Source organism: Telmatherina bonti (assembly GCF_933228915.1).
Source record: "Telmatherina bonti genome assembly, chromosome: 7".
NCBI classification, from domain to species: domain Eukaryota; kingdom Metazoa; phylum Chordata; class Actinopteri; order Atheriniformes; family Telmatherinidae; genus Telmatherina; species Telmatherina bonti.
In genome coordinates this window covers 29,583,789-29,608,596 of record NC_136625.1, presented here as the reverse complement: position 1 = coordinate 29,608,596, position 24,808 = coordinate 29,583,789, and the positions used below count along the sequence as shown (strand labels likewise).

The following is a 24,808-nucleotide window of genomic DNA, read 5'->3' as shown; positions in this document are numbered from 1 at the left end:
GATGAGGATAGAAAAAGTATAATAAAATGTCAGTGGTAATTCATTCACACTAAAATACACACACACAAATACATACATATTTATATATATATATATATATATATATATAATATGTGTGTGTGTGTGTGTGTGTGTGTGTGTGTGTGCGTGCGCAGTTATAACTTTAACTGACTTTTTGGTTCTTTTGTTTTTGGTTCCATGATTCACCTTTAATGCGTCTGATTGCATAGTCCTGATATGACTTCATCATGTCTCCTGCTGCCAAACCACATTTACTTGTGGTTTTTTTTTTTTTTTTTTTTTTTTTGGCTTTGTTTAGTTTAGAGTAAGGATGTGGTTTTAGTGGATCAGAGGTCAGAATGGGTTTTTCGGTTGAGTTTTTTTTTTCTTTTTCGTTTTGTTGATGAGAAAGAGGAAGTAAAATGTCTTGCAACCAATGAAAGAGTAAGACTTCTATTTTCTTTTAAGACTGTCATTCAGGCCTGTGAGGCTTCAGATGGGAGGTTATCTTTCAGTGGTCACAATATGTTTCCTGTGTGAAATCGGTTACAGTAAAACAAACAAGAGCATCTCTTTACCTCTTCCTCTGACTGTCTGTTTTAGATTTGGTTTCCTGCGTCGGAATAACAAGCATAAATTCATTTTAAAGAATCGTGAACTCTATGCTGCCTCTCTACCGCCGTCTGCGCACCACTTATCACACACACATACACACACACACACCGTGAGAACGTGCGCTCTTAGGAAAGGGACCTCCTGGTGGGAGTGAAGGAAATTTCAGCCCACAAAGGGTGGGGCGAGGTTGGGCTGAGCACTGAGATAGAGGGGTGTGTATCAGCTTTAAGTACCGTGCACTGCATTCTTGTCCAGGCGTTAGTATTCTGGTCCCAGTGCGGAGCAAGTCAGGACAAAAGTTTCCAAAACGCTATTTCATACACTGAGGTATAATTACGCGGGACAAAGCAGAGGTTTCACCGCTGATCCGAAGGACAAGAAGAAAAGTAAGTGCCTCAGTCTCTTTTTCTCCCCTGATCTAAGTCATATGGTGTGTTAAATTTGTGTAAACTTGAGGCATGTCCTCCCGAAGTCTGATCGGACAGTCGATTTAAGATAAAACCTCAAAATAATCCTGCGTGCTTGGCAACAACATCAACAGAAATCTGATCTGATTCAGCTCATAATAAATGTCTTAAACTGAATCTTTCTGGATGTTTCTTTCCCAACCCTCAGAACTCCAAAAAAAGTTGCTGATTCTTAAATATATTTAATAAACATATTGAATTAGCTCAGGCCTTTTCAGTTGATGCTCGCTCTTGCTCTGTTTTCAAGGAAAGGGTGCCCATCCTTATAAATATATATATATATATATATATATATATATATATATATATATATATATATATATATATATATATATATATATATAAACTTTTAACTTTATGCTGGTATTAGTGGGATTTTCTGAAACCTTTAATACTTTCTCAAAAGTCAGTTATCAACAAACTCTTCCATGGGACTCATAGGCCTGAGGGATTATTTCTGTTTGCATACAGTTAACTTGACTTGGCTCATTTTTGAGTGTAGTGGTCTTGCTTGCATGCACAAACTAATGTTTCAGAGACAGAGCAAGCAGAGCAGAGTAAGAAGTGAGGTGAGTTCACAAAAAAGATTTGGAGCACTTCATTTCAGGTTTGGCTGGTGCTGGTATTAGACCCTTTACTTTCATTTAAATTTGTATATGATGCCTCTAATGCATTTGAGCTTGAGTGGTTGACAAAATGTGTCCAGTTTGTGGTGAAAGGTACAATAACAAGATAATTCTGCTTTTTAAAACCCTATAAAAACACAACTTACTAAAAAAAAAAATGGCCAAGAAATAGTTTCTATTTGGACAGGCCTCATATTTGCAGTTATTATTATGGATTTCTATCTTGTATTTTATCATCTCAGTAATTTAATCCACTTTTCTGTTGACTGTTAAGCATATGCATTGAAGTTCATGAATTTATGATTCATGAACCTGAAGTCTGAAAGTACCGTTGGGTCTTGGTTTCTATCATGAGTTTTTACTCAATACAGATAGTATGTCAGTTCCCTTTTAACTAAAATTAGACGGTCAAAGAGTACAAATCCACTGTTGGGTGGAGAACATGTTGCAAAATCATACAACTATTTCAGTCCATTGTGTCAGGCACAATGTTTCAAATATTAGGAGGATCTGGAAATCTGGAAGGGAAGGGGACTGTCATCTGACTTGCAGATGAACTCAACAAGTCACAGAGTTTAGGGTGACATATTGACCTGCACACACACAGATGGCTCACACACAGGCATTCTTTTTACAAATGGATTTTGAGGTCTTTGATACTGTGAGGCACCCCTCCCTACCACCTCTTCAGCTGTTGCCTGTCCTTCGACCTCTGCCACATAACTTTACTATCGCTACCATTTTCCCAAATCAGTGCCTACTCAATGCAAATATTTAACCATTGAAATCAATAATGTAACACTTTTGCTTTGTCTTTTACAGTTAGTGTATTATGTAATAACTTACCTCAGATGCCATCCCATGCTACTTGTCTGTTCTCACCACATGAGCTAAACTTTTTTTTTAAAACAAGATGAAAAGTTAGCTTTAAAAGGTTGTACATGTTGAATGACGATATGCTAATCTAGTTTCCAAAAACTTATTTTCCAATTGCAAAGCTATCATTAGAAATAGCCCCCCACCCCCTTTTAGGTTCTGTTTCTTTGAGGTGCCACTCCTAATTGGCCCAGTTTACCCAGTTGGACTGCTGTGGTCAAAAATTGTGGAGGCCAAACTAGCCATTGGTCTTGTCTAAAAACTAGACACTTTGGGATATGTGCGTTTTATAGGAGAGCATAAACTCCTCTGTTGAAGACTTCTAGTTGAGCAGACCTTTCACAAATGCACAAAATGCACTAAATATGTAACACACAAAAAGAGACGAGATAATTCAGAAAAGCATGCTCCCTTTATAAGAAAGGAAATATTCATTGTGGAGAGGCCAAGATGCTCATGCTTATTGGTTTCATTGGAGTTTTAGCTTCACAAACTGGTCCAGATTTAAAAACCAGTACAACATTTATCAAAACTTTTTACAAGTGAAAATCATACTGTTTGACAGAATACAAACTAAAGCATACAATAGATGTAACTGGTAGAAGACATGAGCTAATATTCATGATAATGTGAATAAATTCAGTAAAGCTACTTTAGCAGCTGAAGCTAATTAGCTTTAGAAACTAAATCTAACCAGCTTAAGCTCACAGTGTAACAGGAAATCAAGTCAGGATTTCAACTTTTGACACAAGATTTTAATGTCTGAACTATAATGTATGAATGTCAATTATTAATATGTTGAAGATGACTTTACATTTCACGTTTTTAAATTGACTTGAAACATCAAGCTTAAAGCGACTTGATACGTTAGCTTCTCTGACAGCTGGATGTGTGAAAACAAACTTAGTCGTTCAAAACTATCTATTTTCAAACTAGTGATTGCATCCAGTCATGTTGTATAGCTAACATTTTACAATGTAAAGCTTGACAGAAAGAGCAGCAACACTTAGTGGTACCATGCTAATAAAGGATGTTTGCTAAGAAAGTGCGGGGTAATCGTTCTGTAAACTAAGTAATTCAATAAACTAAGTAATGATGTATTTCTCCAGACTATGTACATTACTGCTGCTCATTACAGTTTGTGGGTGTTTTACTAGAGCTAACAAAACATTACTAGTGCTTTAGTGTTTGGGTAAAATAGATTTATATTTTCAAGGGGCACCACAACCTTGTGTGTTATCATTGCAGATGGATGAAGTAGAGACATATGAAAGCATTCCCTCTTTTATAGTTTTTTCTTTTACTTTCTATGGTAATGCCATAAAGAGTGTGACATTTGACCCTGTGTAACACATATGGGACTAAACTGGAATGACAAGCTTCTCTGCTATGAGACATGTGATCTAATTTCTTCACTGTTATTAGTGTGCTGTTAGTGTGATAAATGTTCATATGATGCATGTTACACCTACACTAGCAGTAAACTGTGCATGCATATGTTGTGAGCACAAAAACTGCATTAGTCTGCAGCAGCTGGGGTGCAGCAGATGGAACCCAGCTGTTTGTAGGAGTTATGTTAGATCACACAGGGAGTACACCATACAAGGATGGCTTAACATCCCAGAATGCTTTGAGAACACCTGATGGTCAAGTTGAGTCCTGGTCAGGAATGTGATGATTGTGGGAAAAGTGAAAAAAGGTGACTGTTTTATTATGGAGAGATGAAAATAAGGGGAGGATGTGAGTGTTTGGTCAAAGACCTTTTTAAAAAAAAATTAAATATAAAGTTTGAGTGGAGTGGAATAAGATGTAGTTAAGCACACTGCTTCTTCAGCAACTCCTATGTTAGGTTGTTTTAGCAACTAGCTTAGGCTGATTCTCTGTGAATGATTTTATTTCAAATTATAAATGAGTCTGAAAAGAAGCGTGAAAAATAAAAATGAGTTTGCAATGATTTTTTAAATTTTTTTTGAGATAATGGGGTGTTTTTCATGACGTAGGTAATGCATGAAGGCACTACACAACAAAAAGTAATTACCTTGTTAATACAGCTTTTATTTTTTTTATTTTTTGCACCCCTCACTTCTGATGTCATTCATTTAAATTTCTCATTTGTCATGATGATTTGCATTTCAAATTTTACCTCTGAAAATAAAACGGATCATTTTTGACACCTTATTCAGAATGCCAGGTGAAAGGTTGACCGTAAGAGACACATCAGAGATCGGGCGTTTCCCCGGAGCAGCCCCGCCCACGAGGGTGGAGGTGGCAATTCACAAAGAGGGGGAGAAGAAACAGGAGGAGGGAGGCTGCAGTCGCTGGCTCAGGAAGATGTGTCCGTGCTGCTTTAAGCGCCAGAGCAGTACATCCTATGATGTTACAGATAAGGTGGAATTGAGCAAACTCCCTACGCCTGCCCCTGCTGTGGCCCCAGCCCCAGAGCCTGCCAAGCCAAAGTCTGAGAATGGAGAAACAAAGGAAAAAGACAAGGAAAAAGAAGGTAAAAAGACTGACTTTAAACTGTGTAAGACGCTTATTTTGGTTAATCTGACAGTATTTGACATTCTGTGCATATTTACAATAACTCCAGCAGAAAATTAGAGACTGTTTAATTTAGCACTAAAACAGTTACACATGTTTAAAATACCCCATATTTCACTAGAAATAAAGCTGTGTGTGTGCTCGGTGGACCTCCTGAGCTCCAAGACTGGTCAGAACAGAGTGGAGCATCACACTGATCTGTATCATGGAGATGAGCTGATTATCCGCAGAGGACAAACCTTCCAGATGGAGGTAGAGCTCAACCGACCTTTCAGTGCTGACACCGATAAGATGTACCTCGACCTGAAAACAGGTAACACACAAGCACTCACAGAAATAATAATAATATGATATGGAGCAATGTCATGACCAGCTTGATTTGTCGCAACAAAATAAGTGACCCTTTACTTTACTCTGAAAGTTTGGTATGATAGATTAATGGAGGTATGTGCAGTATATTTTGCAGATTGTGTTGGTGTTGGTTATCTCACACCTACTTGTTTCTTTCCCTTATTGACAGAATTTCTTGCAAATACATTCACAAATGTCTCGTAACTTGAGTATCATCTCTTTCAGATTTACATGAAAACTTGTAGGGTTCCAATCTTACATTCATCTTTGGCTCGACAGCATTTGAAATCAATAATTGTTTGGTCCACATCTGACTATTTAAGACCTAAGTATCTCTAGACATCAGATATTGCTTCTTCTTTCAGTAAAAGCCCTTCTGTGTTATACTGTGTTATCAAAAAGACCATTTCTAACATGCTTCACTAGAAAATGGCAACTGGTTTCAGATGCAATGCTATCAACCAGTGCCTTTTCAGCTGATATCAGCTGCATGTGAAACCAAAAAAGAAACCAACCACTGATTAAGCAAACCATGGGAAATGTGGTCTAAACACTACAGATCGCTGATGCGTTCAAATCTAGCAGCAGTCCAACCATAGATGCTCCACAAGTTTTGGATTCCACCCAGCAGCCCTCAGTGTTAACAGTTTCCAGACCTCAGGACATTGGACACCTCCCTCTGGTATTTACCAGCCTCATACTACACACTTGGGAGTAATACGTCACCACGCAGCAGTAATTTGCTGTAAACCACTGCTTAGACAACTTACCATAATTTTCTCAGTTGCACATGCAGGAGAGTGATTTATATATTTATCTCCCTTGCAAAGATTTGCCTCAGTGATGCTCTCTAGCAAATTCTGAGACTAAAATCCATTCAAAGTCAGACATGTTTCTAACAGATTTTCTTCTAAATAAATATTCAGTGGTAAAGAGAGGAAGGGTGGGAAGTTCTGGATGCAGCCAGATCAGAACAATGGTTTCCTGGTAAACTTAAAACTGGCTAAGAAAAAACTGGCTGCTCATCAGAGCACCACAAAGAAAAGAGCTCAGAGGAAAATCATTCTTAGTGTTTTAATGTTTATAAGCTAGCAGGCATATCAGCCTGTAGCAAAAATGCTAAACGGTGTGAAAAAGAATTGAGATTTCTTTTTCAATCTGAATGTGAAGCAGTTTTTTTTTTAAGTTTCCCAGCATCTTGGTTTTGTTTACTCAGCAACATCATGCAGAGCTGGGAAAGAGGCTTTCATGCATTGTGTCATCTACAAGAACTAATGAACATTTTCTGTTGCAGGAATAAGCTTATTTTATTTCTTGCTCTTTCTTGCAATGAGACTTTACCGTTTAGCTGGTTGGCAGAGCATTGAAGTTCAAGTAGTTCACAGGAAGTCTATTGCGTGCACATGACTTTAACCACATTCATTGGAGTGAGAGGATCCATGGAGGGGATGAAGCTACTGGCAGGAGACCAAATGAGGGCGGTATTAGTGATGTGGATTAATACGTCGCGCTGAAACAAAAATATAATCTGTCCTCTGTAGGTCCCTTGCCGATTGTCTCCAAAGGGACCCATGTCATCGTCCCGCTGGTGGATCACCTGGAAGATGAACGCTGGGAGGCTAAGATTACAAAGCAGAACGGCAACAACGTCAAGCTGTCAGTCAACTCTCCTGCCGACGCTGTTATCGGTCTGTACGGGCTCAAAGTGATGACCAGCTCTTCGGAGAATGAGCCAGCAACAGCCTACAACTCCAGCAAGAACATCATCATCCTCTTCAACCCTTGGTGTGAGGGTAAGTCAACCGTGGGCGGCAGCAGGTCAGAGGGTTTACATGGATGGAAGGCAGCAATGTGGAAGATGGTGGGAGATAAGAGAAAAATACAGGAAGAGAAGAATAGCCAGTGTCATGATATAGCTAGAATAAGTCAAATACTATTTGGATTTACATATTGTTGTACTGTTGAAAGACATTTCTTTAGTTTTCAATCTTTCTCATCCACTGTGTGGTGTTCCCAGAGCAGAACTGATGAGGTTTGAATTCTTATTTATCGGGATGGTAGCAAATACTTGGTGAAAATAGATAACTATTTCACCATTTAATCTCTGAAAGGAGCCCTGGCTTAATGTTACACATGAGAGAGAAAGGCCAGCTGAATCCATGAGTGTGTTGCTGTCCTTCAAATAACTGCAGAGCGGCTGTGTGTAACTATGAGAGTTATGTAACTCCGTTGGCCACAATTCAAGACTTCTAGCACACTTGGTTGGCTCACTCAAAGACTGCTCTCAGCTACATTTGAGATCAAAACAGTCTGTTTTTAAGATGAAACAGACCTGAAGCTGCCTGGTTTATGAAACATTGCTATGCGCGGTCATGTTTTTTTAACCTACTATTGCCCTGAGATGTGAATGCAGCACAACACGAGCAAACGGATGCAAATGCTCAATAAAATCGATTTTAAAAAATGCAAATGTGAGATACATATGAGAAAAATATAAGTACAAAAGTAACCTGCATATGTGCTGCAAATCTCTTGAAGTCAACCATTCATCTTTACATTGCATTTATTTATTCTTATAAGTGATACAGTTTATACATCATTGCAGAGATTAGCAGAAAAACTAGTGTTTATTTAATAGGATTATTAAAATAATCTTTTGTATAATCAGAGGAAATACTGGTAATTAACTGTGAAACCAACTGTCAGCTGGCTTTAACTTAGTTAGCTTCTCTAAATCCACTTCCAGGGAGCACATGAACAACATTAGACATACTTGCCTAATTGGTTTAAATGACAATTAGATAAACATGGAGATTTTTTTTTTAAATATGTAGTTGGGGGATATCTACTCCCTTTTCTCCCAATAAGTTTGTTTGCTAACTTTGAACAATCAAAACAAGCCAGGTGGAATTCAAGCATGGGCTCAGACACTGGGAGATTTTTGACTTAAGCTATTAATGCATTCATGCAAATAAATGGAGGACTTGCAGTCTGTTTGCTCATTTTCCATTGGATGGTTTTTCTTGATTTAATTTTTGTGTTAACCTCAAAAAAGTCTCAGCTATGTCATACTTAAAAACCCAAAGAGAACAGTTTATCACATTCTTCACAGAATTAACCCAGAATCAGATTTTCCCTACGTACGGACGAGCCAGGTCATGTCCACAGAAATGAGTTTAGTTGTTTCTGCTAAAGTTTTTTTTAATCGTTTGTCTCTACATTAAATCATGTTTTGGGAGCTGGAAGACAAATTTGAAAATGCCACTGTTTTATTTACCTCCTGTACAACACATCGTTTTTGAACCCTGCTTTTCCTTTAACCTGCGTTTACTTACCTGGCAACAGCCACAACAATGGCAGATCACAGTGGTTTGTTGTGTTCATGCCGCACATAAAATGGCTTTTACAGCAAAATTATATAACAAATTGAAATTCCACATTAATGTTTTCTTTTTAGCTCAGTTCTCTTTCATTTTCTTCTTCTACTTGTGACATAAACAAACATTGCACGAGTTGAGGTCCCTGTTTCGGTGTACTTCTGTGGCAACGTTGCATCCAAGCCTGGCAGAAATACTGATGTTTACAGTGGTTGTGTGTGGACATACACATTTCTTAAAATGATCCTGGAAAATTTTTTCAAATCTAAATCAGTTCCCTCGCCATATAGAGTACAGTACTAGATCTAGACCTAATAACGTTGTTGCATGTATTCTTTTTTAAATCCCACATCTGATAAGTTGTTTTTTTAAATCAAATGTTGCTTTTGAGTGATTTTTTAAATCACTGCGTTCTTCTTTTCATCTACATATAAAGTTTCAGTGTTTTTGAAGATGTGAAAATAAAAATAGGATCAGTCTCGTTTTTCAACGCGGATGCTTGTTATTTCTTTATACCGTTAAGAAAGCATTAGGAAATGAGCTTCATTGTTTATTCGGCCGAGTTGGGAAAATTATCCACACAGGATATTTGACAGAAAGAAGAGTATTTGCAAGCAGCAAACAAAAAGAAAAACAAAAAAAGCCAAACTGTTGACCTAGCTTTGATATAAAACACAATCTGTCTTTCATTATGGGTTGGCTGCTTTTGGCAGCGTGCCCAATCTCTTTTTCCCTCTTTCAATCTCTTTTTTTCCCAGAGACCAAACCCTCCCTCACGCTCATAAAAGTCAAAATCCTACAATTACTGTATAAAATGCCACAGGCCAAATTCAGAGTAATCCGTACAGCTGGTGACAACCTGTCCTCTGCCTCGCTTTTACTGCCTTCATGTGTATTTCATGCTCCCCCCCAACTCCACTCCCGCCTCTCCCACCCAGCTTTGTTCCTTTCTTGCTATCTGCTGACCCGACCCTCACTCCATCGCCACATTGCTCTGATTTCAGGCCTCCTCCCTCATATCCTCCTGTGTTTCTTCTACATTCCAGAAATTTCTTAAAGAAGAGAAAACGGGGATTGTCACAGCTGACAGATACTGTTAGATTAATCGCGGCTGCTTTCTCCTTCGAAACTCTCAGGACAGCATGTTTTTCTTCACTTTCTTCCCTGCTCCCCTTACCCTCCCAAGCATAACTTCCCCTCTTCCTCCAAACTGTGACTTTTCAAACCTTTTCCTTCCACTTGCTTACTCTCATGTCCATCGCAAATAATTAGCTGCTTTAGCTGTTTTCCCTTATCCCCCCTCCCCACCCCTTCATCATTTTCCTTTTTTTTCCCCACCTGTGGGTTATCATGCTGGTAATTGAAAGAGATTAAGAGGATGGAAAAAGAAATACACAGATTTGCAAAAGCCATGTCCACGCCCAGGTCTGTAGTGCTGATTTCTCTCAAAACAGTCCGTTTCCCTTAAATGGCTGAGGGCCCCACTGCAAGGTCCATGGATTCATTGTTTCTTAACAATTTCCTGACCTTGAAGACTTGTGAACATAGTATGTGAAAAAGGCACATTCTTATAGGATTAAGTCATTTAAAAAAAAAGAAGAAAAAAGAAAAAAAACATATTGTGGGATATTACAATCAGAGAAGCAAAAAGTTTTAGTGTCCTTTATTCAAAGAAGTCACTCAAAACAACGCTACCTTTGTCAAGGTTGGATTATATTTAACTTTTAGGAAAACTGCAAAAAAGAAAAAAGCAAAGCTGAAAGAGCAACTATCTTCTCCACACAGAGAGCTTCATTTTCAGTTGGATGATGTCTAAGAAAGGACAACTGCAATTTGTGTATTTATAATGGATTTTGTACCTTTTCAGAGGACACTGTGTTCCTGGATGATGAGGAGCAGAGGAAGGAGTATGTGCTGAATGATACTGGGCGGATCTACTATGGGACAGAAAAACAAATCGGTTCCCGCACGTGGAACTTTGGGCAGGTACAGACAAAATCTAATGTAATGATAATTACAGCATCATCAGCGCTCTATCTACATGTTTCTAATGAAGGCAATAATCCTAAAAACAAGTTCACAAATACAATCATTTAAACAAACTCTAGGAATATTTGGATGTTTGCTCAGATTAAAGTTACACAGCAGGAAGTGAGTGGCGTATTTGCAGGAGACATCAGTAGTGAGTTCCTCCAGAAGCTGAAAGATGATTGTGAAACTGGCTCAAAATAAACAACAATTCTAGCTATAAATTCATCTTTTTGTGATTAAAAAATGTGACTAGTTGTTTACAGGGTCAAGTGCTGGCTCTGTTCAAGTGCAGTGATTTATTGAGGAATGTGTAAGGGTCTTATTTTTAATCACTCCATCAGACCCTTCACTACTGAGAGACAGTCTAGTTTTTGTGTTAAATAACATTCTTCAGCCTTTTCTCCCTATTAAGAATGGCTTCTTGCCAGCCACCCTTCCATGGGGACCATTTCTGATGAAGCTTCAGTGTAGATGGATCATTGAAGCTCTAAATGGATTTGTCAGGTTCTGTTTAAAGGATTTTTAGAAAAGCAGCCATTAAAAAAACAAACACAAAAAAAAAAACATTGAAAATGCGTAGACAGACTTAGTACCATTTTAAACTATGAAAAAGAGTCTTGTTACTTGAAAGCTAAACATAAAAAAAAATCTGCCTAATGATTCAAGAACTTTTTTTTTATACCAAAATCCAATTCCTTCCTTTTCTTTTTTGTAGTTTCATGAAGGAATCCTGGACGCCTGCTTGTTCATTCTAGAGAAGAGCGATATGCCCCCGTCTGGTCGAGGGGATCCTGTCAACGTGGTCAGAGTCATATCTGCCATGGTAAGCATATTTTTTTAAAGGGGAATTGAAGTCATTATGTTGCTATTTAGCCAAAATGTTGATTTGAACATTTCTGAGAGAACTTTTTAAAAATTTTCCCAAAAGCATAATAATCATGTCTCTGTTTTTTCTCAGATAAATGCTCAGGATGATTTAGGAGTTCTGGTTGGTAACTGGTCTGGGAATTACTCTGATGGGGTCTCTCCTGCGGCATGGAGCAGCAGCGTGGAGATCCTGAGGAAGTACCACTCCACCAATGGAACACCAGTGTGTTATGGACAGTGCTGGGTTTTCTCTGGGGTCACCACAACTGGTAATTATCATTTTAAAAATAAAATGAAGAGGAAAAAGAAGTAGAAGCTGTATTTTGAGGATTATTGAAAGAAAATGAAGAGTGTTTATGTAAAGCTGTTGAACTGGAACCATCCATCCCACACATCTGACAGAAGTATTGGAGAAACACTTGAGATAATCTGCCATTTGTAACCTTCTTTCAGAGTCGTCATTGTTCATGGGAATTTAGTGGAAATCACTGTACAAACATAGCCTTACACTTTAATAAATGGTGAATTTGTCAGACAATGCCAGGATTACAAAACCAAGATTTTATTGGAGCAGAGCAGTAGATTATCAGTGTTTTTCAATGGACCACAGCTGAACTCTTTGGCCCAGAATAAACTTGCTCTTTAAACTTGTTTCATGTTGGCAGCCGCCTCCATCATAAGTGGAATTGTTCACATTCTTGGGTATATACTATGCTTCTTATCGGAGGAGCCCAACTCAGAGAACTCAAATTGGAATGACTTGTTGAATTTGTGGGAAAATAGCTGCATTAGACTGGAAGTTAACAAAATTACTGAGCCAACTGAGGCATTTACTGACCGGTGGACAAAACACCCCTTTGGTATCATCTCTTCTTAGCTTCTCCATAATCTTCCTAAATGTATGGACGTAATAGTCTTAGATTTCACATAAATTTTGCGTATCTGCATGCCAACTTCTAAAATAACTGCTCTCTCTCATTACCGTGTCAATCGTGTTCAAGCATATTGATCACTGCGCTGTGGAAATTATAGATGGCAAAGATGGTCATTTCAGACTTGGTCAACAAATTTGTCTACAGATTTTCAATGATTTAAAGTGCTGTGGTAATTAAACCTAACACATGGTCAAACCAGTCCCAACAATGCCTCTACCATTTTGCTACAAAGCAAACATGTAGCATTGTTTTCTAGCGACTTGCACAAATGACGCTTCAAATGCTAAATGTGTGAGGCAACCCTGAGAAACAAACATACATGTAGTAAAAAGCACATACTTTATCTGTTTTTGTTACAAAGGAAACAAAAATATGTGAATGAGAGCTTTTTTGTTGACATCTCAGCAGTGTGCCACGCGGCTTATGAGAGCAAAGAGTAGAAGAGAAGCAAACTGAAAGCAAAAATCATAAACAGAACGTCATGAATAGGATAATTAGCATAATTTAGTATCTACTTTCAGCAGCTTTTTTTGCTGATTTTTGCTACATTACAGTAGAAACTGTAGTGAGTGTTGGTAAGCTGTTGTAAGTTTATAAAGGAGGGTACTGTGTGTGTTCATTCTGTGTGTGCATACATGAAGAGGCCACAGAGGATCCCTCAGAGTGTTCCCCATGTGCTCACGTCAACTCAGTTAGCAATCCATAAGTAATTGTGGTCTTATCAGGCCCTTTTCATTAGCTTCTTTTGCAACTCAGCAGAACACTCCAGTCATTGTATGTATTCGGGGAACCTCACATGACAGCATTGCTCCTGGTAGCACGCCATAGTTCATATAGCACCCTAAATACCTTGCTTTGGCATTCCTGTCATTCCTGCTAATTTTATCACAAACTGAGCTACATGTGATCCTTTCAGTCACTCAAAATAATTAAGTTAGTCCCATCATCATGGCAGAAATATATTAATGACAATACATGAAACTTTATTGTCAAATTTAATTCAGCTCTGTTATTGGATCGCCTTACAAATGCAATTATATTTAATCTGTCTGCCTGTTCTTGTTTCAGTGCTGCGCTGCCTTGGGATACCCGCTCGAAGCGTGACCAATTTCCAGTCTGCACATGACACTGATGTATCCATCACTACAGATGTGTATTTCGATGAAAATATGGAGCCAATTGACTACCTCAATAGTGACTCTGTCTGGTAAGATATGAACATTTTCAGGGACAGGTTACCAAGCTCATGAATCCACCTGCTGTTAAATCCATACCTAAATGAATGTACTGTATGTTTAGAGCTAGTCCCAAAGCCCTCCCCTCTAACTTGAAACCCCAAAGAAGTATTACCTTGTCAGTTTTCTGCAACACTGCAACACAGACAGTATGATCTTAGAAAATAACAAGTGCAATTTCTCATTCTGTGAATTGTTGTAATACACTTTTCATGCACGCAAAGAGGCATTTATTAGGATGTAACTAATTTAAATGTTGTAGGTTAACTGGATCCACTGATGTAAATAATTTAGTCAAATTTAAGTCAAGCTATTTGTTTCTTTCTGTTTTCTAATCAATGGTAGGATAAGCTAACAGTGGTGTTGAAGGGGCAAAATACAACAGTGCTGTTCATCCTCTCATCTGCATTGGCAAAAATGTCTCTCTCTTCAAAAGAAAATATCTTAAACCTATTTATTCTTAGGAATTTCCATGTATGGAACGATTGCTGGATGGCCAGACCAGACCTGCCACCTGGCAACGGAGGGTGGCAGGCCGTTGATGCCACTCCCCAGGAGACAAGCCAAGGCACCTTCTGCTGCGGCCCTGCCTCTGTCAACGCCATACGCTTAGGTCAAGTCTACCTCAAACATGACACACCTTTCGTCTTTGCTGAAGTGAGTGCAAATGTTCTTAACAAGGAGTCTCTATGACTACATGTTATAGTCACAGTCAAGGATTTGCAAAGATTATCTTTTAAGTTGGCGAAAAAGAAATCTCATTTGCCCCTTCTGGCTTTTACTGTTGAGTTCATGAGATAAGTTATCTGTGATAATGTTACAAAGTGGAATTTTATTGCTTTGCAAGTGTAATGCACACTTTGGCTCCACTTTAGCGTCAGTATGAAAAGCTCACCGTATTCATTGTCATTTTCTTGCCAGGTTAACAGTGATAAAATCTACTGGCAGAGAAACTTGGATGGTACATTCAGCCAGATTCACAGCGAGAAGAAAGCCGTCGGCCACTGCATTAGCACTAAAGCAGTGGGCTCCGAAATGCGGGAGGACATCACACACCTGTACAAACACGAAGAAGGTACAGATGAGCATATTTTCCCTGACTGATTGCTAGCTTAGATTGATGAAGAACCAGAGAGAATACATTCTAAATTATCTGAAACTCCTGAAAAGTGATAATTAATAGATTAATGATTAATAGATTCCACGTACATCATTTTGCTCTGCATAGATTCCCCAGAAACCCTTCATCTGCAGCTCGTCTTCACAATATGAAATTCTGCCTCTCTGTTTGCTTTATTTGGAAGGACTGTGTGCCATATCTCTTGTATCTTTCAATAAATCGTGGATCGTGGACAGAATGAGGTGCGCTAACCCCTTCCTCCCTTTTCTCTACCAGGCTCAGAAGAGGAACGTATCGCTGTGGAGACTGCTTGTCGCCATGGCAGCAGATCAAAAACCTATTCTCCACCCATTGCAGAGGATGTATGTGTGGAGGTTAAAATGGACGGCGAGGGGCCCAGGATGGGGAATGATGCCCAGCTGAGCATTGTGGTGAAGAACCTGAGCTCACAACCACGTCAGACAACTCTGCACAGCCAGGTGGCTGTCATGTACTACACTGGTGTGCTGAAGAATGCAATCAAGAAGGATGAAATACCTGTGGAGCTACTGCCTAATGAAGGTTTGATTTTTACTAACATGAATTGCTCATATTGCATCTTAAATGCCATGAGAAATGAATGTGAATCAACATGTCCCAAACGTACATCAGTGGCTCTGTTTGGGAGAAGCGTGCAATGACTTTATATATATATCTTTATCATACACTGCAAGGTGTTTATGGAAATGGAGAAAAATGTGCAAATTTCTCACATATAAATAAATAAGGGCCCTGTAGTAGACTGGCAACCTATCCAGGGTGTCACCTGCCTGTCGCCTGCTTACTACTGGGATAGGCGTCAACTTCCCCGTGTGTTGTAGGTGAGGGGCTAGTAGGATCCAAAGAGCGGACACTTTCTGAGTACAGAGAGAGGTTTATTGATTTTCCACAGATTCCTGTGAATTCTTCCAGCGGAGCTTTCAGAGACTGGCAGACTGGCGGGCATCAGGAGGAAGGCAGGCAGGCAGGCGAGCAAGCGAACGAACAGGCAGGCAGGCTTTCTCGCAGGGCAATCAACAATCTGGCGCTGGATAGCAGGGAGGGATGGATCAAGGATGAAAGAGCGGGGGACCCAGGCCCGCTCCTCAGGGCCATAACCCTCCCAGTCCACCAGAAACTGGAAGCCCCGGCCGCGACGGCGCACATCCAGAAGACGCTGGACGGTGTACGCCGGGCGACCAGCCACAAGCCGGGCGGGAGGAGGGGGCCTGGAAGGAGGGACCAGAGGACTGGAAGACACAGGTTTTAACTGGGAGACATGGAAGGAGGGATGAATCCGCATAGATCGGGGGAGCTGCAGGCGAACCACCGTGGGATTGATGACCCGCTGGATCTCAAAGGGTCCCAGGTAGTGGGGAGCCAACTTCTTGGCGTCAGTGCGCAAGGGAATGTTCTTTGAAGATAACCAGACCTTCTGACCAGGAGCATATTTGGGCTCAGCTGTGCGATGGCGATCGGCCTGGCGTCGACTCCGTTCCCCAGCCCGAAGCAGAGCAGTCCGAGTCGTCCTCCAGGCCCGACGACAACGGCGGATGTGGTACTGAACTGATGGAACAGCTACTTCAACCTCTTGGACAGGGAACAGGGGCGGCTGGTACCCAAGAGAGCCTTCAAAAGGAGATAAACCAGAAGCTGAGGATGTGAGGGAGTTGTGTGAGTACTCAACCCAGTCCAGATGGTCGCTCCACGATGACGGGTTGGATTCAGCCACACAACGAAGGACGGTCTCCAGGTCCTGGTTGGCTCTCTCGGCTTGACCGTTAGTCTGGGGGTGGAAACCGGAGGACAAACTGACCGTGGCACCGATGGATAGACAAAAAGCCTTCCACACCTGGGAAGTGAACTGGGGTCCCCGGTCAGATACTATGTCAGTGGGCAATCCATGGAGTCGGAAGACATGGTGCACCAACAGGTCGGCAGTTTCCTTGGCTGAGGGGAGCTTGGGAAGAGCGACGAAATGCACAGCCTTGGAAAAACGGTCCACTATAGTCAGGATGGTGTCTTTACCTTTTGAAACAGGTAGGCCGGTAACAAAATCCACTGCAATGTGCGACCAGGGTCTGCTAGGGACAGGCAGAGGACGTAGAAGACCAGCTGGGGGTCGATGCAAAGCCTTACTCCTAGCACAAGTGGTACAGGCAGCCACGAACTCCTGCGCATCCTTCTCCATGGTTGGCCACCAAAACCTGCGTCTGATAAGGGAGAGAGTGCGTGAAGAACCAGGATGACAAGCCAAACGGGAGGAGTGACCCCACTGGAGAACCAGGGATCGGGCGGTGTCGGGAACAAACAGTCGATCCGGGGGACCAGTACCTGGGTCAGGCTGATGTTGCTGATCAGCTATGACTTGGTTCTCGACCTCCCATGAGACTGCAGCCACGATGCAGGAGGCTGGCAGGATGGTTTCTTCCACGGAGGTGGTGGTTTCAGGGGCAAACTGACGGGACAGGGAATCGGGTTTCTGGTTCTTGGAGCCTGGTCTGTATGACAGTGTGAAATGGAACCGGTTGAAAAATAGAGACCAACGGGCTTGGCGGGGATTCAATTGTTTAGCCGACTGCAAATACTCCAGGTTCCTGTGATCGGTCCAAATGAGGAATGGAACTCTGGATCCTTCCAGCCAGTGCCGCCATTGCTCTAGAGCCAGCTTGATGGCAAGGAGTTCTCGGTCCCCAACATGATAATTGTGTTCCGCAGGGGTAAGACGTCGGGAAAAGTAGGCACAGGGGTGTAATTTCTGGGTCTCAGGAGATCTCTGGGACAACACGGCTCCTACCCCGGTGTCCGAGGCATCCACCTCCACTACAAATTGGCGGTTCAGGTCCGGATGGAGAAGAACTGGAGCTGAGGTGAACAGTTCCTTAAGTTTGTCGAAAGCTTGGGCTGCTGCGTCTGACCAGAAAAAGGGAACTGATGGGGAAGTGAGACGTGTTAGGGGGAGAGCTGTACGGCTGAAGTTGCGGATAAAGCGTCGATAAAAGTTCGCAAAACCCAGAAAGCGCTGCAGTTGTTTTACTGAGGTAGGAGTTGGCCACTCCACAACAGCCTTGATCTTCTCAGGGTCAGCTCTGACCTGTCCACGCTCAAAGATATAGCCCAGAAATGAGATGGTATCTTTATGAAAGTCACACTTTTCTGCCTTTACAAATAAGCGGTTTTCCATCAGTCTCTGAAGTACCTGTTTGACATGTTGCTCATGTTCCGAGAGAGTCCGGGAGAAAATGAGGATGTCATCCAAATAAACAAACACAAAACGGTTAATAAGGTCTCTTAGCACGTCGTTAACCATGGTCTGAAATACTGCAGGAGCGTTACATAATCCAAAAGGCATGACCAGATATTCGAAGTGGCCGAGAGGGGTTCTGAAAGCAGTCTTCCATTCATCACCCTCCTTTATTCTCACCAAATGATATGCGTTGCGGAGGTCTAATTTAGTGAAGATTGTGGCGCCATGAAGGGAGTTGAATACAGAGTCAAGCAGAGGTAAAGGGTACTTATTCTTCACAGTGATAGCGTTTAAGCCACGATAATCTATACAAGGCCTGAGTGAACCATCCTTCTTCGAGACGAAGAAAAATCCAGCCCCTACGGGTGACGAAGAGGGCCTGATTAGTCCTGCCGCGAGAGAATCTGAGATATATTTCTCCATAGCCTCAGTCTCTGGTCGGGAGATGTTATATAGACGGCAGGTTGGTAATGGCGCCCCCGGGAGCAGATCAATGGAACAGTCATAAGGTCTATGTGGGGGAAGAGCTGAAGCGTTGTCCTTGCTAAAGACCTCCCTTAAGTCATGATAGACTGGGGGAACGGTGGACAGGTCAAGGGGAACAGGTTGGCGGCTGGAAACAAGGGTAGCAGGAACAGCTGAAAGAAGGCAGATGGCATGACAGAAGGAACTCCAGTTAACAATCCTCCCACTCTGCCAGTCCAGGTGGGGGTTGTGCTGAGCCAGCCAAGGGTGGCCTAAAACCAGAGGGGATTTAGGTGAGTCGACGATGTAAAACGAGATAAGTTCTTGATGATTACCCGAAACAATCATTTTTATAGGAAGGGATTGCAGTGTGATGGTGTAAAGAAGACTGCTATCCAGGGCCTGCGCAGATATGGGGGATGAGAGGGTCTCCAAGCCAATATGTAGCGAGCTAGCTAAGGATCTATCCAAAAAATTAGCCTCTGCACCAGAGTCAACCAAGGCATCAACAGAATGGGGGACATTATCGCTGAACAGGACTGCTGGGATGAGAGTTTTAGTGTGGGGAAGTACCTCAGAGGATGTGGTCGTCAGTACCCCCACTGCTGCTGACGACCCTGGTCTTTTGATCGGTTGGGACAGAAAGAAATACGATGTCCAGGTAGTCCACAGTAGTAACAGTCACCTGAGGTCCTTCTCCTCTGCCGCTCCTCTGGGGAAACGTGCGCTCTTCCCAGCTGCATAGGCTCCTCTGTGGGAGTGGCTGTGTGAGGGAAGGATGATATGGCTCCAGAGGAATACTCCTGCTTGTCACGAGATTGGGATCTCCGTTCCCGGTCCCTCTCCCGCAGTCGGTTGTCCACCCGGATGGCGAGGGAAATTAGTCCCTCCAGGGACTCAGGCGTGTCACGGGTTGCTAGTTCATCCTTCAACCGGCTGTTCAGACTGTTAGCAAAAACGTCACGGAGAGCGTCCTCATTCCACCCAGAATCTGCGGCGGCTGTCCTGAAATCAATAGCAAAGTTAGCCACACTCGTACCTCCTTGACGGAGGCTGAGGAGACGTGTAGCAGACACTCTGCCTCTTACAGGATGGTCAAAAACCTTCTTCATCTCATGGACAAATGATGAAAATGACTGCTGCCTGAAACCCTGTTGTTCATAGGCTGCTTCAGCCCAATCCAGAGCTCTCCCTTCAAGGAGTCCGATCACAAAAGAAATCTTAGATCGATCCGTGGCGTAGGTGAATGGTTTCTGATCGAATACCAGTGAACATTGAAGCAAGAATCCTCTACATTTGCCTAAATCACCAGCATACGGCTTGGGATCTGGAATATGCGTCTCTCTTACGGGGTGTGCTGAGTCAGGTTGGTGAGCGGGCGGATCGGGAGCAGGCGGCTGAGTCGGTGCAGGACGGCCCAAGCCGGCGACGTGTGTTGTAAGCTGGGTTAGCTGAGAGAGGATCGCATGATACCTCTGATCCAGGGTTAGCATCATTTGCTCATGTCGAGCGAGACGTGCATTCTGACCTGAAATGGTGCGCTGAAGGCTGTCAGCGGTGGTTTCCGGGTTCGCGTCCGTCGGATCCATTCAGTGGCCAGATTGTTCTGTTGTAGGTGAGGGGCTAGTAGGATCCAAAGAGCAGACACTTTCTGAGTACAGAGAGAGGTTTATTGATTTTCCACAGATTCCTGTGAATTCTTCCAGCGGAGCTTTCAGAGACTGGCAGACTGGCGGGCATCAGGAGGAAGGCAGGCAGGCAGGCAGGCAGGCAGGCAGGCAGGCAGGCAGGCAGGCAGGCAGGCAGGCAGGCAGGCAGGCAGGCAGGCAGGCAGGCAGGGGAGCAAGCGAACGAACAGGCAGGCAGGCTTTCTCGCAGGGCAATCAACAATCTGGCGCTGGATAGCAGGCAGAGCTGGTCTTAAATAGGTGGTTCGTTGATTGCTGAGATGTGGATCAGCTGTGCCTCCAGTTGTCAGCTGACCGCGCCCACCAGGAAACAGGAATCACCACACCGTGACCCTAAATTGGATTAAGCGCTATTGAAAATTAATGAATGAAATTGATGGGGTTTTGCTTAAATGACTGACAAACGAAGCACACTTTGGAGGTCTTTAAACTCAGGCATATTTTCACGTAATGTAGAAGATTCAGCTTAAGTTTAAATGGGTCACGAACAATAACACTGATAATTTGTGAAAGGCTTTGTTTACCATTTTGAGATAATCATTGGGTGATGATGTGACACCCTAATTTAGCCTTTCAAAGTTTCATTAATCCGTTAATTCATAGGGGAGCTGGAGCCTATCCCAGCAGTCTTTGGGTGAAAGACAGGGTACACACTCGACAGGTTGCCAGTCCATCGCAGCCTTTCAAATTTATTCAGAAAATTTGTCAAGTTTCTTTCACAGCCACAGAATCTCCTGTACTTATACAAATTGTACATAAAACAACATACAAATGTATGCAGTTTTTTTTCACCTAATGTGACCATTATTGTGAAAACGGTTTTCTGTCAAATTGCCTCAGAGTGCAGAATGCACCCACCTCAAACTCTATCAACTCTGATTCATCTTTCTCCTCAAGTCAAGAGGTCAGGAGTGTTTGTCATATGCCAAAAAAACCTGCATAGAAGACAGTAGAGTCATTCAAATTAAACTTTATTAGTTTTTTTTGGCCGTTTTTTTAAATTGAGTGGTGTGCTGAACCCAAAATCTGAACCTTTGTGTCCGCTTCAGATTTCCTCTGTGGAGAAGGAAAATGCATTGTTGTCATAGCAACAGTAGTGATCAGGCTCACTTCTGTGCATCTTATAGGAATCACACACACACACACACACACACACACACACACACACATATATATATATATATACATAGAGAGAGAGAGGGAGATATATATATATATATATATATATGCACATTTTGAATCACGTTGTCTCTTACACACAATTTGCCTTCCTAGAAAGGCTGTGGCCCTTATTTCTAAGAAAAATAACCTAAAAAGACTCGTTGCTGACTTTGAAGAGCACACATAACATCTAATGCCTGTTTATTTATCTGTCAGTCATCTTAGTAAAAAAATTGCCCCTCAACCTTCCTGTTCCTTCCACCATACAAGCAAGTGTCCCACCAGATGGTAGCTGCGTTGAGACGTTCACTAAAATTATCTCCAAAAATTTCTTCTAATAATGAAATAGTGTTGCTCCTTGTGTCCTCAGGATATTGAGAATCAACAATTTGCTTTAAAGTTAAAAAGCTGGAAAACAACAACAACAAAAAACCAAGTCTTTTTTCGTATAAGTTTGCTAACACTAGCTAACTTCAGCTACTAACCAGCAGCAAACCTCCTGATCAGGAAAAGGTTAGATAAGTCAAGAGATAGAATATTTTATTGCTCATAAATTCAATTTGGTATTTGTAAGCAGAAGTATGAGTTAATTTTTGCTTTAAAGTTAATCTTTATGGTTTAATATGCTTAGGTGACCTTCCACTGGTTTTCTTGGCAACCACACAGAAAAGATAGAGTTGTAAAACTTTTAATAAATATCATCATTATTACATTATCCTCTTATCAAAACCTTCTTTCTTTTTGACTCTGCATGTAGAAAAGACCATTGAATGGGTCCTGCCCTACCAACAGTACCAGGACCAACTGGTGGATCAGGCAGCGCTGATGCTAACGTTATCTGGAAGAGTCAATGAAACCAAGCAAGTGTTGGCCAACCAGACAACCTTCAGGCTCCGTACACCTGACCTCAACATCACGGTAGGTTTAAAATTGCATTTGAGTCGTTTTCCCCTCATTTTCTTTTTAATCACTAATGGCTTTAATGTCTTGTAGCCTGTCAGTGAAGCTGTGGTTGGAAAAGAAATGGCAGCCAAGATTACTTTCACTAACCCTCTGCCTCGTACACTCAAGCAAGTGATATTCAGAGTGGAAGGCCTGGGTCTTCAAAAGGGTCATGAAGTGGTTGTAGGGTAAGCACTCTTCCCTTCTCTCTCTAGCATCCTTATATCTCCTCCTCACACATTTTCCTCTCCTCCAAACTAACACTTCTCTTCTCATTTCAGTGATGTTGGCGGTCACTCAACTGTGACACTGACGGAGCACTTCATCCCCAATCAGCCAGGACCCAGGAAGCTGGTGGCATCTCTCGACTGTAAACAGCTCACACAAGTGCATGGTGTGGCTGACATTGTTGTTCATGAGCAATAGGAGTGAACGACAACATTGAGGTCCTCTATTATCAGTTTTTTTCTTATGTGCATTTTTCTGTATACCAAGTGTGCCAAGTGCCTGTACCTTAAACAATATTTTTTTATTTTGCACTTCTGCAAAATTATACATTTTGATATATTGAAACTATAAAGAATAAGTAGTAAGTATTATTTTCTTTTAAATTTTTGACACTATAAACTCACATTTTTGACTTGCTATGGTAAAATATGATGCAGGATTTACACTTAATGTATGTACAGCAGCCAAAGTATTTTATTAAATATACATTCATGTACTGAAGTTATAAATTCATTCTAACACAAGTGCAATTCAAGACACTGAGGACAGCGTGTGAAGGTGGAAATTAGGGCCATTTTGTGATAATGTAAATACTATATGTGTATTGTTCATCTAGGTTGTCTTAATGTGAAAAGTACTGACAAAATGAAACTCACGTGGCTTTATATAGGTGAATGAAAAGCAAAAAGTTTGCACCAGAAGACTTCCCCAAACATTGTTCATAATATTCTCGTGTTTCTCCATCTTGTGTGTTTACTAACACTGAAAACAGCTTTACTGTACATTGCAGTTAACCTGCATGATACAGAGAAAACCACAGTGGCCTTCATTTGCCTTACCTTTCTCTGGTTCTCGTCTCCTCGACAGTAAGCACTTGACATTCAATGTGAAGGTAACTATGTATAACCATCACAGTATTTATCTACCTTATCTACCTGGAAAGTTTTTATATCTGTGTTTTGTCATTAATAAAACTCACTGAAAGCTACCCACGAATCACGTTTTTCTGCGAGACCACTTTGGTGAGTTGAGCGTCATGCAGGAAACAAGTGTAACTTTCCATTTCTGCAATCTAAGAGCTTTAAAGCACAAAACTGATGTTGGAGCAATTACAAATGTCAGGGGTGCAAGTTGAGGCAGTAGACACACCTGGCGGCATGTCGTCATTAAAGGCGATTTATGTTCAGACAGCTGCTTCAAGCTGAGTGTGTGTAATCAACTGTGCTGTTGCATCATCTAATGCCAGAACACTGTACTGATTAACACTGTGCATATTTGATTTAGAAATTAATGCATCATCAATGCATCACTGAAACTGACTGAATCATGCGCTCCCATTCCCATAGTGTACTATGAAAATGATCTACCTACATTCTTCTGGATTCGGTGATGAGAACAGAACTTTACTTCAACAAGGCTGAACTTGGTTCAAAGAGTCAAAACTTCAGCCCGTGAAGAGAAATGTAATCATTTAGTTTTTCTAACTACAAGAATGAAGAAGTCACACAACATCAGTTCAGACTGGTGATGATTCAGTTATCTTTTCTTATCTTTTATCTTTTATAAAATAGATAGAAAAGATGAGGTCCAACTTGTCTTTTGTATAAGTTGGACAACATTTTTGCAGGATTGGGGTGTGGTTGAGAATGTGGTTGTGGAGGCAGCTTTATTGGTTGGTTTCTTCTTTGGGGGTTGACTACAAATGTCCTGTTGAGCTTCAGCTGCTGCCCTTTAAACTTATTTCCTTCCATTTCTCCTTCCTGTTTTGCTGGTCAGAAGGCTTGACACTGGCAGAACGCAGAGGGGTTTTGGGTTCCTGTAAGAACCCTTTTTAGGAGGGAATGTTACAGCCATTTGTGTCCTCACTGGACACACTGTAACAGTGGTGAGTGAGCTTACTTTTTCTTATGGCCTGAACCAGTGAGAAAGCGGATATAAAGAAAACATTCATGGTTTTTGCTCTTTTGTGTCCTTTCTTCTCTCTTGACTGTCAAAATATCCATTTACATTCAAAGTAT

General features: G+C 41.5%; 1 protein-coding gene across 1 annotated transcript; it reads left to right on the top strand.

The window, feature by feature from the left end:
* The first annotated feature begins 859 nt into the window (after positions 1-859).
* Positions 860-24,468, top strand: tgm1l1 (transglutaminase 1 like 1). The gene is made up of 14 exons (XM_079243147.1): positions 860-1,001; positions 4,768-5,084; positions 5,247-5,438; positions 7,018-7,269; positions 10,721-10,839; positions 11,600-11,707; positions 11,843-12,020; positions 13,755-13,893; positions 14,386-14,578; positions 14,843-14,996; positions 15,318-15,602; positions 22,378-22,538; positions 22,614-22,750; positions 22,844-24,468. Exons 2-14 carry the CDS (start codon positions 4,769-4,771, stop codon positions 22,986-22,988), a joined length of 2,379 nt encoding a protein of 792 aa, XP_079099273.1. The 5' UTR covers positions 860-1,001; position 4,768; the 3' UTR covers positions 22,989-24,468.
* The last annotated feature ends 340 nt before the right edge of the window (positions 24,469-24,808 follow it).